This window comes from Symphodus melops (genome assembly GCF_947650265.1).
Source record: "Symphodus melops genome assembly, chromosome: 11".
Classification (NCBI taxonomy): Eukaryota; Metazoa; Chordata; class Actinopteri; order Labriformes; family Labridae; genus Symphodus; species Symphodus melops.
This window is the reverse complement of record NC_136701.1, coordinates 12,878,225-12,893,554: the sequence shown is the minus strand read 5'-3', so window position 1 is coordinate 12,893,554 and position 15,330 is coordinate 12,878,225. Positions and strand designations below refer to the sequence as shown.

The 15,330-nt window shown below is 42.2% G+C and overlaps 1 protein-coding gene across 2 annotated transcripts in view; it reads right to left on the bottom strand.

Moving 5' to 3' along the window:
• Positions 1 to 14,766, bottom strand: part of abr (ABR activator of RhoGEF and GTPase) — a 123,540-nt gene extending 108,774 nt beyond the window's left edge. Inside the window, exon 1 of one of the 2 annotated variants that reach the window (XM_079355974.1) lies at positions 13,653 to 14,766. In XM_079355974.1, coding sequence (XP_079212100.1) covers positions 13,653 to 14,469 — 817 coding nt within the window. In that variant the 5' untranslated portion in view covers positions 14,470 to 14,766. The remainder of the gene's footprint in view (positions 1 to 13,652) is intronic. The other variant, XM_079355970.1, reaches the window with a different exon arrangement.
• Between the last annotated feature and the right edge of the window lie 564 nt (positions 14,767 to 15,330).

Genomic DNA, 15,330 nt, shown 5'->3' with positions numbered 1-15,330 from the left:
CTAAAACGCCTCGTGCTCCGAGCTATATGCTAACGTCAGCATGCTAGCACCTCAAAGACAATGGTGAGCTGTAAAAAGTACATAAACAATGGATTGAGGTCATTCCTTTTAAAATAACACCAAACCTAGTTTGTATTGAGTTCAAATGTCCCTGTGGTAAACATTTCTGTCGAATTATTTCCGTGAAGTTTGAAGGACGGATGGTGAAATGTTCTCTAATTCTCTGCTCTCTTGTTTCGGAGGTTGGGGGGGATGGCAGTCGGGACGAGTGATGACTATGCATTATTAAAAAGGCCGGAGTGCACTTGTGATGAACGTCTGCTTGTTAAGAGGGGGGGATGCCTGAAATCATCTGGGGCATTTCTATGTATTGTTTGTGATTGCCTTCTAGATTTCTCTTCTTCTTCTGGGATATGGTGTGAAAATCCCTTGAGGTTTTGCTTTTATAGAAACAGAACAATGGTGTCACTTTTTCTATCCTCCAGGTTTGTGATAACCCACACGGCTTCTCAGATTTGTTTCAGTGTGAATAAATCTGTTCATCCATGCAGTGGGACAAAATATTGTGTCGTGTGCTGGCTGTGCTACATAGCGATATTTAAAAGTTCAATATGTTTGGTTTTCAAAGTCATGTAAACGTCAATACGGGGGAGGCGGATTTTGGAAGAAGCGGTGTAATAACAGAATTTGATCATTCTTTACGTGTAATTATCTGAAGCATGTTTGGGTAGCAGGCGAGAGTTCCTCTCTCCTCTCACCTCGTCTGCCCTGCCCTGCCCCCCCTCCCTCCACCACCACAACTCCTTCGGCATCCAATTATGTGGAACGAAACCTGTCTGAGAGACCACCGCCTCATATCTGTGTGTGCCTGTCTGCTGCTTCTATATTAAACCGCTGATTTATGATAAGATAGAGCTTCCTTAAATACAATTCTCTGCCTGTTTGTGTCAAGGAGGAAGACAGAACAGGGGACAAAGAGATCCTGGACTGAGTGTGCGCGTGCATGCATGTGTGTGTGTGTATGTGTGCATGTGTGTGTGTGTGTGTGTGTGTGTGTGTGTGCGTGCGTGCGTGCGTGCTTGCATGTGTGTGCTTATGAATGAGAGAGAGAGAGAGAGAGAAAGAGAGAGAGAGTATTCATCCAATGCCAGCTGAATCCACTTTGATCTATTGAGGTCAATGTGGAAATCATCTGAATCACGCTGTGATTGGACAGACACCAGATAAGCAGAACTGCCCCTCCAAAACACAAATGTACACAGACACACACACACGGCGTCAATAACGCCTCACATGTTTCTTCATCAGGAGTTTTTGTTTCTCGGACTAGTTAAGCATGTCTTTTGAAAACCAGCCAGGAGAAGAACTCAGACTGCCTTATAGGGAAACAGTGCATGTGTGTCTGAGCACAGCTGCCTGCATGTGTTCATGTTTGTAAATAAACACAAAGCCATGTGTGTACTTCCAGCCAATAATTGATTTCTGATGGCACTCATGATCTCAAGTGCCTGCCAAAAAAACTGCCAAGCCAGCATGAGGTTACAAAGACAAAGACACACCTCCATAATAAGGTGCACGGGGAGCAGGAGTGTGTAAAGAAGGAAATAGTGCTCTCTAGTGCTTGCTTTCTGTCAGCACAAGAGGCACAAGGAAACATTCAGGGTTGAATGTGACAAATCTAAAGTTGATAAAATCCCCAGAAACAGACGAAAAGAAGAATCAAAATCAAAGCGCAAGAGGCCGAGATATGCTCGCTTTTTGTCCCATTGAGTTAGGTTTGAAAAAGAGCCTACATTTCCCATCATACACCTGACTAGAACTTTTGTTTGAATCTTCCTGGTCTCCTTTCTTACAATAAAAAAAACTCTGATAAGGCACAGGCAGAGAGAACTGGAGGTGCTGTACTGCCAACATGTTGTTCACTCTAACCTGTATGGAGAATGTTGAGACGTATACGAGACTTAATATTGAAAACAAGTTCAACACGCTTTGTGAAAATATCTTACCGGAACTTAAACTATTAAATTTCAATCCCTAACCCCTCCTTTAAATTAAAAAAAAATGACTGGTAAATAAAAAAAGAAACATTCCTTTGAGAAAACAAGCACACACATGCAGAACAGTTTTTTATTTAACAAACGTCCACTAGAGATTGCTGTTTCCATCTTCACAAGACAAACCCACAGAATCCCCTCCAGTCAGGGTGAGGTCTCACTGCCATTATTTCACACTAGTGCTAGTACTGGTCACATTCTTGTATATCAGGAAAGTCTAGTTTGAAAGCATGTGGTACTGACACAGTTAAGAAAAAATGAAGATTAAGTGTTTTTTAACAAGATTTCGTCAGAAACTAAAGATTTAGCTGAGTTTTCTCAGCGCACTTTTTTAATTAAAAATGTTGCACCATAAAGACGTGAGCCTGGGCTATAAGCGTGAGATACTGTATGCCCAGTCCTCCACATCTGTCATTGTCAAACTTCAATATAAATGAATGTATGGTTCCAATCCTCCTACTTCCTCTGTGGCCTTGAATTAAATCCTACAGTTAAGGAAAACTATGTCTTCAAAGCAGACATTGTGCCCAGAAATTAATAATGAAACAAAAAGGCCAACAATAAACGGTGTGTGGTTTTACAAGGAGAACCTACAGTAAAACACTGCACAAACAACTGGGATGATTATCAATGAAGCATAATGTTTCTTTATGCTTTTGACCGTTGACCTGCGGGCTCAGTGTAGCTTGTATTTCCACACGGGATGAACACAATGACACTTAATACAACATGAGGAGCTCATGTGACCTGAAACTCAAACTCTGTTTTCCTTCTTACCAACCTTTGCCTTTCATACAGTCTTGGTGCAGAATAAAACTTCAATTCCGTTCAATTCTGTGTTTGTCACTTTATCTGTTTCTATTTCCAGCTACGAATGAAAGGAAGTGAAAATGATGATTGTGACATAAAATATCCTTGCAATAAAAACCAGTGCATGATGGGACAGGGAACTGAGAACTCATTTATGTTGATAATACAGGTGTTTTAAATCCACCGTACTATATGGAATTTTTGTGACGAATACCAATATTAGGGGTAAAAAAATAACAATATATAATATCCATCTGTACAAATAAACAGATACTCATCTATTTCATTGATCCCTCAAACACTTGTGTGAGAGATGTACAGTCTAATGTAGACAAGATGGTCCCTCAACTGGTCAGTAACTGTGCATATGTATTACCACTTGACACTCTGGAGAGCGATAACGTTTGTTGTAATCCATACAGCACACAGAAAGATAACTGCTCATGTAATATAATCCTCTGATTACATCGAATATCGGCTCATATCTGCGATCGCGTTCACTTACGATGGTCACTTGATGTGCTCGTGTCGGCCACCTGAGTGTACCTTATAACAAATACAGCTTGTTGAGAATGGCACAGAAGGGAAGGAGGGGAAAAGGCTGGCAGAGAGCTGTGTCCTGTCGAGCTGTGAGAGAGACAATAAAAGTGTGTTGAAAAGAAAGTCCCTTCATGAGAACATCTCCTGCTGCTAAAGCTATTAAAGCTTTAAGCCTGAGCCAAGACTCCTTAACAGACGTGACGGTCCAACACTTTCCCTCTGGCCTGAATGAAGCAGCTGACACTGTTAGACATTCAGGAACAAGGAAAGAGAACCAATGCAATGTTATCTGTCTTACTACAAAGGTTGAGTTGTTGGCAGTGTTTGAAAAGAGTACACAATCAAATTATCATTAGAGCAGTATGTGGTTTTTCCTTACATCGAAGCATTAGGAACTTATGGTCATCCAATGTCAATATGCGTCTCCATAAACCCGTGAAATCATATGAAAGAGCTGAACTCTGCCCTTATCCGTCTGAGTCAGCAGATGTACCACTGTAATACATCTCCAAATGCCCAACTGTTATTTCAGCCGCTTTCTACAACAAGTAACTTACCCAAATATGCTGCTTCCAAAATGTTTCTCAAGAACACATTCAAAGCGCCGAGATACTCGTCCTGGCATAGAAACACAAGCATTGACAAGTTCAACGTTTCACCGTCAGTTACAGCACTCGTTACCATGTAAAAACCCAGCTCTTTTTTAAACTCTTGTAACTCTTTTAAACTGCTGTATGAAGTTTCAGACTTCAGCTTGGTACAATATGTATGAATTATTCATTAAGGAATGACTGAAGCGTCAGTATAATCATATTTATTGGACCTAATTAAATGGACCTTTATCCGACTTGATGTTATCACCACATGAGTTCAGAAGACCCCGAGAGACACTTCAACTCCTTCACTTGGGTCAAGGACTGAGTCCCCACTCTGAACCATAATCGCAGTTTCTGAAAACAAGCGACAACCTCGCACATCAACACATAAACCTACATCTCCATAAATAATTCGCTAAGACATAGGCTGATCTTAATCATTTACAGTTATCAACCAACCTGATTTATTTTATATTTAAATACTGTCCCTAAACTGGGACATTTCTCTGGAATGACTAACAGGCGAGCTAACAAGCTAACTCTATAAACACAGGCTATATTGTCATGGTGTTTAGCCCTTTAGCTAGCTACTGTTTTAAAATCGCTGCATTGGCTCCCTGTTCATATCAGGATCGATTTTAAGGTTCTTTTACTTGTTTTTAAGTCTCTTAACGGTTTTGCACCTCCATATTAATCTGACCTGCTTTGATCAGCCCTCACGGACCCTTAGGTCCTCCGGCACCAGCCTTTTAATTGTTCCCCATACCAGGACCAAGACCCACGGGGAGGCTGCTTATTTTTTAAAAAAAGATTAAAAACTCACTTTTTTAACCAGGCTTTTAACTGATCCTTATTTATGTGTGTGTATGTTCACATATACATATATATTGTTTTTATCTATTTTTATTATGCTTCTAACTGTCTCTTATATCTCTAGTGGTTCCTTTAGGGCAGGGGTGTCAAACTCCAGTCCTGGAGGGCCGGCTTCCTCAGACTGTTAGATGTCTCCCTGCTTGGACGCAGCTGAATCCAATGAGTGACTCGTTATCAGGCTTCTGCAGAGCTTGATGACAGCACATTGGTTTAAAGCAGGCGTGTTAGAGCAGGGAGACATCTAAAAGTCTGAGGAAGCCAGCCCTCGAGGACTGGAGTCTGACACCTGTGCTTTAGGGGGTCACCACACTGGTGGTGGCCTGCTACCCCGCTGGAGGCACGGTTCCTCGGCTCCCTCCGCTCCGAGCGTCTGGAGGGTCCCATAACTTTGTTGTGGGTTCCACCGGCTTGCCCAAGCTGGGGGGGGAGGGTCTGTGAGGCGACGCCCCCTGTGGCTGTAAAGCTGTGCCGCTCCCAGTGTGGCCGGCCCCCAAATGTGGCCTTTTCCTCACCTTAGTCCTTAAAAGCCATCAAACTTCATTCAAGTTTGATGGTAGGTGAAAAAGGTTCGCAAAAAAGGGCTTTCATAAAAAAAAGTTTTGATTTAAAAATTTCAATAATAAGAAATATAATTGATTGTCCAATGTTACTGGTATTAAAGAGGGTTAGGGTTTGCTGCTATAAAAGACATCATAGTTCACATTGGTAGTTTTACTCGATCTATTCTCTTCAGGATTTGGTCTTTTTTATTTCTGTTTTGAAACAGTCTATGCTTTTGAACAATGTTGGCTTCCATCCTAAACAGAATCATTAAGAATTAAAAACCATCAATGTTGAGAATTTCAGGGGCGCCGATCCAATCATCCAATCCAGACCGGCTTCAGGTCAAAGTAGCTGAAGAACTGATCCAGCAACACGCCCACTGGCAGTGTGTCAGAGAAGACTGCAGGGTTTTTTGGTCCGTAATGCAACACACACACACACACACACACACACACACACACACACGTAGGCTCCTTACCACACAAACCACACTGGGGTCTCCATGGCAGCAACAGAAGTCAGCCAATCAGACGTGAGTCAGTGATTTCCCGGATTTCACACTCCAGTAAGAGGAAGTTTAATGTCAAAAACAAAAAGAAGTTAAACTGAACTGGAATTGAACTAAATCCCCAATAATAAGATGTGCTCATAGTTGTACTGAAGAAACTGGAAAGCTGTTGTAGAGAAAAGTGTGAAAGTAACTTTAACTACAAATGACCTGAACCTTTACGTCGTGATCATGATCAGCCAGTTGGCTAACATGTGCTATGTTCATTTTGGTTTATCTACAGAACCAACAATAGTGAGAGAAACTTAAGTGACGTCATGTAAATCTAAGACACACAGACTGTTTAATCATTCAGCGCTGCTGTTTGATTCAGTTAACTGACAGGAAAACCACCACTCTCACCCACCGACTTCAGTTTGCAGCTGCTCATCTCAACTAGATTTGAAGTGAAGGAAATTCACATCAAGAATAAGATCATGTTTTTTCCTTGACTTCCATACTTCCCCTGGTGTTAAATCCTATCACTTAGCTTTATCACTTAGCTTTATTCTGAAAGAAACACTAAATGAGATAGTGAGCTGAGTTTGTTTGTCCAGTCTCTGTTCATGAAATAGTTTGACGAGGGGAAGAGAGGGTCCAGCTCAGCCCTGTCTCAAGAGAGATGGAAACAGAAGGGACTTTTTTTTTTGGCGGATGGAGGAAGAAGAAGTTAGTGTGTAGATGACTGTCATCTCTGAAAGCTTGTAGCCTCTCACTGCTCCTCCTAAATCAATAATCAATTCCCTCCCCGGGGACAAATAAAGTGGTTTTTGAATTTGAATTGAATAAGCTTTCTAGAGAACTACAGTATTGTCCTTAATCACAAATCTGTGGGAGGTGCAGGCTTTTGTTTGACTCTATAAGAACACAAACACACACGTATCAAGGGCAGTCTGTCACACTGTCTTAACTGTATTCTGACAAGAATTCTACTTTTACCACATTTAGCTCTGGATCAGAATAGCCGACTTTTTGTGAAGCCTCTGCCTCTGTGGAAACTATATTTATTTTCAGTTTGTTCTCGTGCTCTTTCAGTAAATCCACTGGGATTGTTTTAAGCCCGAACCATCGTCTTTTCCTAAACCTAACAAAGAAGTGTTCAAGTCTAGACGTTAACCACTCACACACAGAACCGACACTGTTGGGGTTAGTACCAACAACACTACCGGATTAGGGTTTACGTTATATTTTGGGAGCGACACCTCCAGGTTGAGTTTAGGTACCAACACTGCTCGTTTGGTTCAGACACTATGTCAGATCGAGGTAGTAAAGTTGAGGTATGTCACGCTCTATAGGTTAAGCCTTTGGTAATTGAACTGTTGTGTCATATTTAGCTAGCCTCAGTATTTTGTAAGGCTTTTTTCTTCCGAACACTACTGATAAGATTTACGTACGAACTATGTCATTAGACTTCGGTAACAGGTTTGTTTGTTTTTTTTATTAAGGTCCTAATACCTCATCATTTAGGTTTGGGTACCCTGACTTCTTCTCTGGATTTAATCACGTCTGCACACTACTTTGATACATTTACATACAAACACTGCTTTATAAGTTTTTGGACAAACACTGCTGGACTACTGGGTTCTTCAACACCACTGCACTACTTGTCCATGTTCAGGTTCAATCACTCCTTGGTCACGCTAAGGTGATGCCTTAAACTGCATCAGTGCCAAATGAACCTTTTATCTCAAACACGACTGTAAAAGTCCCAAACACAAAACAAAGAAACCACATGCTACAGTGCGTCACCGTTCAATGTGTTACATTAGTTTCACATTAAAACAATGAATAACGTCTGGTCTAGCACTTCCCCCACTTCCACTACTCATGGCAGTTTCAACAGTTATGGATTGTGGCTGCTAACGTCAGCAGACGACAGGAGGATGTCATTGCCTCATGGGAGCTGATGGTGCTGCACTGAGTGACAGCACTGTGGGAAATCCTTGTGAAAAAAAAAAGCCCCAAAGAAACGGATCCGTCAAAGTCACTGTAAAGGTCTTTGACGGCATGCAAATATTCAACTCCTGCATCGAGCGAATAAAGAGGCAGTGATTCTGCAGAACTCACACCTCCTCCTCGCTCTCTCACAGATACATTCTGTCTGCCTGCCTCCACAACAAGACATCCATCACCAAGGTAACAAGGGCACATGGCAAGCCAGAAATAATTTTGGCTTTTTTTTTTTTTTAGTTTGGAGGATTTAAAACTCACATTCGTTGACAGTCTTGGAGGCAGGCTTTACGGGTCTACAGTATGTTTAACAGGAATTCAATACTGACCAGGACCTCAATGGGTGTCATACTTCCTTCTTCAAATCATTGTATGGTGCCATGGTATGTTGACAATAGGTCAAAAGTCCTCAGAATGCTGATATTCCATTATCAATTGAGTTATGTATAATGATAAAATGTGAATATTCCCACTCATCAGTCAGCCACTGTCAGAATCACAAGTGTGGAGGGCATTAAATGAGGCCTCAAAGGTCGATAACATAACTTCCTAATCTTTTGTAGAGGCTCAAACAGAATCCAATAAAGTGAGTGCGAGAGTTCAAATGCAAACAATATATGACAGGCTCATAGTTTGTCTGCTACACATGCTTTTAAAGACGAGCCCGGACAAGCCCGGCGTCTTCTGAGTGAAGAGCAAACCCATGGAGAGAGGGGAGAAATGTGTGTCAACCGCTTTCTCACTGAGTGACAAGAACAGGTCTGTTCTCTCTGAGCTCATGTTGCTGAAATCTTCTCTTTCAATCAGCCATTTTTTTTTGTTAAAGTCACAAGGATTGTTTTTTTGTCGTAATGGATGACGCAGCACGTGCTGCCAAGTCTTCCCAGGGATACAGATGTATTCATTTTGAACATTTAGTCCGAGAAAAAAAAAAACGACTGGAGAAAGTTGTCCGAAAAAAATCTGTATTCGTGATGTGACGAGGGTCGATCTCACTTTGAAGCATTTGAAATGTGGCATCTGTTTTCTTCACGCGAGTTTTGTTTATGAAACATCGCCAGTCGGTGTAAACATCAGGGATAAACAGTTACACTTTCACTGGCCAAACGACCACCGAGACCCGCAAATTGGTGGCCAAAATACATTTTTGGTGGCCTGAATGTTAAACACGACGCAACCCTTACTAGACACCACACCTCGACTACTAAAAATATATACACAGTTACGCTCATGAAGATTTCCATGGAGCAGAATCGTATGTTGGATGATGATCGACGATCCTCTTGTTGCAAATTTGATCTGCTACACGTCTTCTCAAGCTCTTTGGCTGCAGTCACCGAAGTATCCGCAGCTGCAATGATTCATCTTTTCATCTATACATTGGTTTAAAATTAATCACCAACTGTTTTGAGGTTGGTGATGAGGTTCGATCAATCCAAAATTCCAGTTTCTTAGCTGTGGATATTTTCTCCTCACTACGCGAAAATACAAATCATCTGGTTGTGAAAGGGAAAAAAAAGCCAGGAAATAAGAGGAGGATTTGTTCCCTTTTATGACAGATTAACTTATCTGTTAAAAGAAACCCAATATGATCACAGTTCTCTAACTTTGCATGGGTCGTTTCCTCAAAAAGGCTTTGAAACCGCTGCAGTCGCTTTGGAACACATTCAGCAACACTGGGTACGCTTGGTTATTTTCTCACTCAGATATTTTTTTTAGAGCTACCCCAGATGAGAGGAGTGTGTCAAAGGTACGATCTGATGAACAGGAAGTAGACATCCTGTGGGTATAAGCTTCTGCATGATGTGACCAGATGAACTTTGAGTAAACTGTCAAATTCACAGTCCAGCTGAATCTTCAGCACCTGTTCAGACGGTGAGTCATCGCACTTCCCCATGTAGCCGTGCAGAAACGAAGACAAAAAAAAAAAAAAACAGAGGCAGCTCATAGATGCAGTGGGCTAAAAATAGACATGGTATTACATCTCATTCTACCTTCATCGGGCTCTTGTTTGAACTCCATAAAGACCACTGATTTAGGTAGCCTGCCGCGAAGCCGCTTTTTGCACGGCCTATTTTAAAAAAACACGGCCTTGAAATTTTTGCACGGCTTGACCTAGGCCGTGCAAAAATCTACATTTAATAGACGTGCTTACTACACGGGTTTCTGTACGGTGCCACCCGTGCCCTATTTGGTAGGCGGAATGTCAGGATAACGATAGCCGCTATGTAAATAGCGTCAGATGGTAGCAGCTAACCGCTAACAGCTATCCGCTAACTAATAAATCCAACAAAAGAGAAAAACGCTACATAAACAAAACCAACGCTGGAAACATCCAGCAGTTCATCCACTTTGTCATTGGCATGTGACTGTTTATTACAAGAACTCAATCCAGCTTTGTTTCAGAGAAGGCTGTGTGCGGCGAGGAGAAATACACACGTAAACAATCAGCTGTGTTACAGTCAATGGTTTAAACACGGTGGAGTTTTGTTTACCAACGTAACACAGGAAGTGACGACTCTTTCAACCAATCAACGGACTGCAGGGTTTAGCTCCAGATGATTGACTTATCAAGGTCTAGGGATCTATTATTACTGGATGACACATGTAATATTATGAATTTATGTGTTTGTTGTTTGTTTTTTAAAGAAAGTGCAGATAGAAGCAGTGGGCCAACAAAGGGCTTAGACAACATGAACCAAGTGAGTTGCAGTCAAATGATGAAGGGGTGTGTCAGGGTAGGGGCTGTACAGTAAATCAACATTATGAAGCTTGGGAAAACTAAAATGTGAAAACTAAAACGTGTAACAATGCATCTTATTGAACAGAATGCACCATTTAGAGACTTATTCAGTTTTCTTCAAAACTAGTGTGTTAGGGAGCACATAACCGCCGCGCCGCCGTTAGTGACACTGAAAAAAATTTGCACCCCCTGTATTTTTTTTTGCACCCCCTGTTTTCCCATTTCTGCCTAAATCACTGATAAAGACACATTCTCCATTATAAGGTTTGACAAAGTCACAACGACTCGCGATGGAAACTGGAATCTGTTTGTCACTCTGAACAGTCGTCTGCTCATTGCTTCAGGCTACATGACCGCCCTGGACCAATAAATATGTACAATCTCTTTAGTTTTGTCCAGTAAGATGTTTCTATTTTAAGAAAATATCAAAAGAGAGAAAAAAAAAAAGGAACACAGACACAGGAGGCTTAAACTAACAGTGGATTATTTCAGCCGATGAATCAGAGATGAATCAAGACACACTCAGAGAGGCCTGACCCTTAGATTCACGAGTCACGTGACCTGATTGTGTGAACTTTTCCCAGCAAACAAGCATCGCACAAAGGCACCGGAATGAACAAGACCCCTGCTATGAGCCCACTGCTGCTGCTGTGAGTGTGAGTGTGGGAGAGAAGTGCTTGTGAGCAGAGGCCCCAAAAAAAAAAAAAATGATTCAAGGTCTCCACAGCGCTCCACACACACCCTCCATCGTGTCGAACCACCATCAAGTCCTCCCACGGATTATCCATTATTCTCACTTCCAATATCAAAGCAAGTGGCTTCCTCAAATCCTTTCACTATAATACATATCTGTCAATTCCCTCAAAGGCCGTCTACAGACCGGTAGAAATAAAACTAACAGTTTGTACTAAGCGAGCCACCCATAATCCTCGACATTCACAGAACGAGCAGACAGAGGAACGAGGATGCGTCACCAAATGCGTTATGTCTGCTCGAAAAAGCCTTCCTCAATCTATTCTCACATTGAAAGTTAGTCACTGACTCTTGACCCATGACGTGCACACCATCCCAGTCAATGTCGCCACACTCTCTTTGGGGAAGTCGACACATTTCACGGCCGTGTTTTCTGAATCCTGCTTCCTGAAATCTGCCTTCATATTCTACATTTAACTCTGCACCCTGCTCTTCCAAGCGGCTCGAGGAGAATTCATCAAATCCTGTGTTTTACAGAACTATAAAACAGAAATTGTTGACAGTGAACATTTTGGGCTAGTTGGATTTCTTCCCAAGAGTTAAAGAGTATTAAAAACACTTGAGCATCTATGGTGAATGTGACGCTGTAACAAAATGACTGCTGATGTCCAATCCTTGTCAACATTTCAACATTTCTTTGTTGTGTTTTTTTAAGGTTATTTTTAGACCTTTATGCTTTTATTCTAGGGACAGGACAGTGGAAAGAAACAGAAATCGGGGGACGACCTGCGGGTAAGGAGCCACAAGAAGCCTGGACGACCGCAGCCTCTTTCCTCCGCACATGGACACCAACCGCTAGGCCACCGGCGCCCCACCATCATAGTTTTTCAAGCAGAGCGACGTGCACTGACACCAGACTTTAGAATTCTCTCCCTGATCAAAATTCTTATAAATCTAATCACTAAATTTGATTCTTTTCCTCGTACCTTTGGTGATCTGTGAGTGTTTTCCGTCTAATGACAACGACAAAAAGCTCAGACTTCAAGCAGAAATAAACAAATCTGCACATGAGCCCCTCTAATGTTTATTATGTGACTTTATCTTTCCTGCTTGTGACTGAGGGAAATACCTGCTATAGTTTCTAGGCCAGGGCGGTAACTTCCTGGAGGAACTTCCTGTAAAGGAGGAAGACTAGACTGGAGAAAGTGAAGCACAGGTAAGAACAGAAGGTCAACCACGAAAAAAAGGATTTCCTAACAAACATGGAGGAGCTGTAAGCAGACTGTGTTAGGATTTGTAAAAGTCCCTGTTAACACTGTTTTCAGTTTTTGTTTTTTTTGCTGAGCTAAGCTAACTTCTTCACATTTACCACACAGAAGAAGTCTCAATGTCCTTGTCTGATCTCATCTGATCTTCAAGGAAGAAAGTAAATAAGCACTTCCCAAAATGTGAAACTGCTCTTGGACGTGTAGTCTAAAGCTTCAGTGCCTTCGCTCACAGGTATCATTGAATCAACATCCCCTCTTGACCTCATTTCAAGACCATTGGAAAAAAAAAACATCTGAGCAACAATTTATAAAGAATGAATAAGTCAGTGTCCATGTGAAAAAGGTTTCCCTGTTTACAACCGACTCCACTTTTCCAATAGGACATACTGTTACAAACTAATGTGGATGACTTCATCAAAGTTACCGTACACACAAAAATAACCACATGCAACTTCTCGTCTGATGTGTTGTCAAAAGCATATTCTCGTAAGGGCCTGGGCTGAGGTGAACCACTAATACTGTATAGATGCACGTTTCAAAATGTACAGAGGCTAAAAAAAAAAGATAATAACTTAGATGCTTGGTTTTTCTTATGTATCCAACCACAATACCATGTTCCAGTGTGGTAACTCTGCTCATAGAGGTGACGCTGGTTTGTCACATGCAGCAGGAGTCAGAAAGTGTTCAAGATAAAGGAATAAATCACAAAGCAATGCACAACATCACAGTGAATGAGGCTGTGCTTGAAACATCGACAAGCTGTGTTGATCAAGCTCTTGTATGTGGGGGACAGAAACCTCCTCAGTCGATTAAACATGGGCATTTCATTCCATTTAAACTGCATCATTAAAGATGTTTTAATTCCCATGTCTTACACTCAAGAGGCCCTTGGTTCCCATGTCTGCTCCTTATAGCCACCATTGAATTAAAAGAGGTCTGTTCGGCTGTGCCATGCAGGCTACTCTACTCTGAAATGATTTGTTGAAGTGTCAGCTGTGTGTTTTAAAACAGGATTTCCACTATTGAATACAATACCTGCAGAGGAAGAGTCGTCATGGTCGGAGCTCAGGTATCCATCACTCCTCCTGTCCGGGGTGCTGCACCCGGAGCCCCGGGAGGCTCTGCGGAGAATCTGCGGGAAGGACGGGGACAGCCTGCCGTCATCGCCGGAGTCAAAGTCCCGGCTGTGGCGGAAAGGCCGCCGGTTGTCCCGGTAACCACTTGAGGTCATGAGGTTGTCCTTGCCCGCCGTTTTTGGTGCCAACAAATTATTCCTGACAAAATTTTCATTCAGCTCGGTGTCCTCGTACTCCCGGTCACTGCTCAGCTCGTTGTCGTTCGGTTGACTTTGGAGCGGGTCCGCTCTCTGGAAGCTGCTGGGCTTCCGCGGCGGGACGGGGATGGGGACGGGCTTCCCCGTCTTTCCGCTAAACCTGCTCCTCTCCCGGCTGAAGCAGCTCGCGACTCCCGCTGTGTTCCCCGCACCGTGGTGCTTCAGCTCTCCAGAGTTGGACACCTTAGACATCCTGTGACCGTCCACTTCATCCTCCCTTCGCTGCGGGTTTATAATATGTCCCGTTTTAGCAAAGCCGAACGTGTCAGCGTTAAAGTTTTCATCCTTGCATTCGAACCTTTCCGGGTCGTTGCGTTTCTTCCCTCGAGACATGGTGGTCTGCAGGTAGATCACCTTGAATTTCTCCTCCGCCAGCGCCTTCTGCAGCGCCTTCAGGTTGGCTTTACATGTCTCCAGCTCCGACTCGATGTCCTCTACAGAGTTCAGATCCATTTTGGGCACTTCTCCGTCGGGGAATTCATTCCTCCAATGTTTGGCAAATTCTTCCTGTTCCCACATAGCGATGTTTTAAATGTGGCTTTACGCCAACACAGGTTCGTGAAGCAGCGACGGGTAGAAAACACTAACTGTGCCTGTCACTGACACACACACACACACACGCCTTTTTTAATCTGCTATGATTTTCACGATGAAACGCCTGTCACTGTTGACTTGTCCACTTTCTCAGCATCTTCAGCCTTCCTCGTACACAAACCGCAAATCTGGCGTGAGAGCCGCGAGCGCGTGCGAGATGCAGACACCAAGTTTGTCACTACATGAAAAGTTTCGAGACTTCCTGTATTCAGCCGTGCTGCATTCAAGTGCTGCTTGAACAATTGTGTTGTGTATATGTTTTAAAGGACAACGCATCCAAATAAACGCCAAATATCTGGCAGATGTTTTACCTGTAAGACCAACCATGTTTTACTTCATTATCTTCAAATACCTGATGCATGTAGCTGAGATGTAATGACACATCGCCACATGAAAGCCACTTTAAATATGATTTTTTTTTAAATACTCAGTGTTTCTATTTCCATTTATTCAATAATATTAAAGAAGAGGTGATTAACTTTAGTTCAAACACCAACAACGATGGCATTACTCCTGTAGTTTTTAAATTTAGAAATCAAGCTGAACAGACCTATAGACAATTATCTATTAAATTCCTATGGGGGAAATGTTTATATACTTATAATGCCTGAGTAATGTTGAAATATAAAGGAATTAGTAAAATCATATTGAAAAGGGGGAGGGGGTCAACACAATCGTTATTTAGCTGCAATTCTGGAAATCAGCAGAGTAGGCTACATAACACTGTATGATAGGCCTATATATATCACTTATATGAAGTGTAAATAATAAATATGCACACTGATT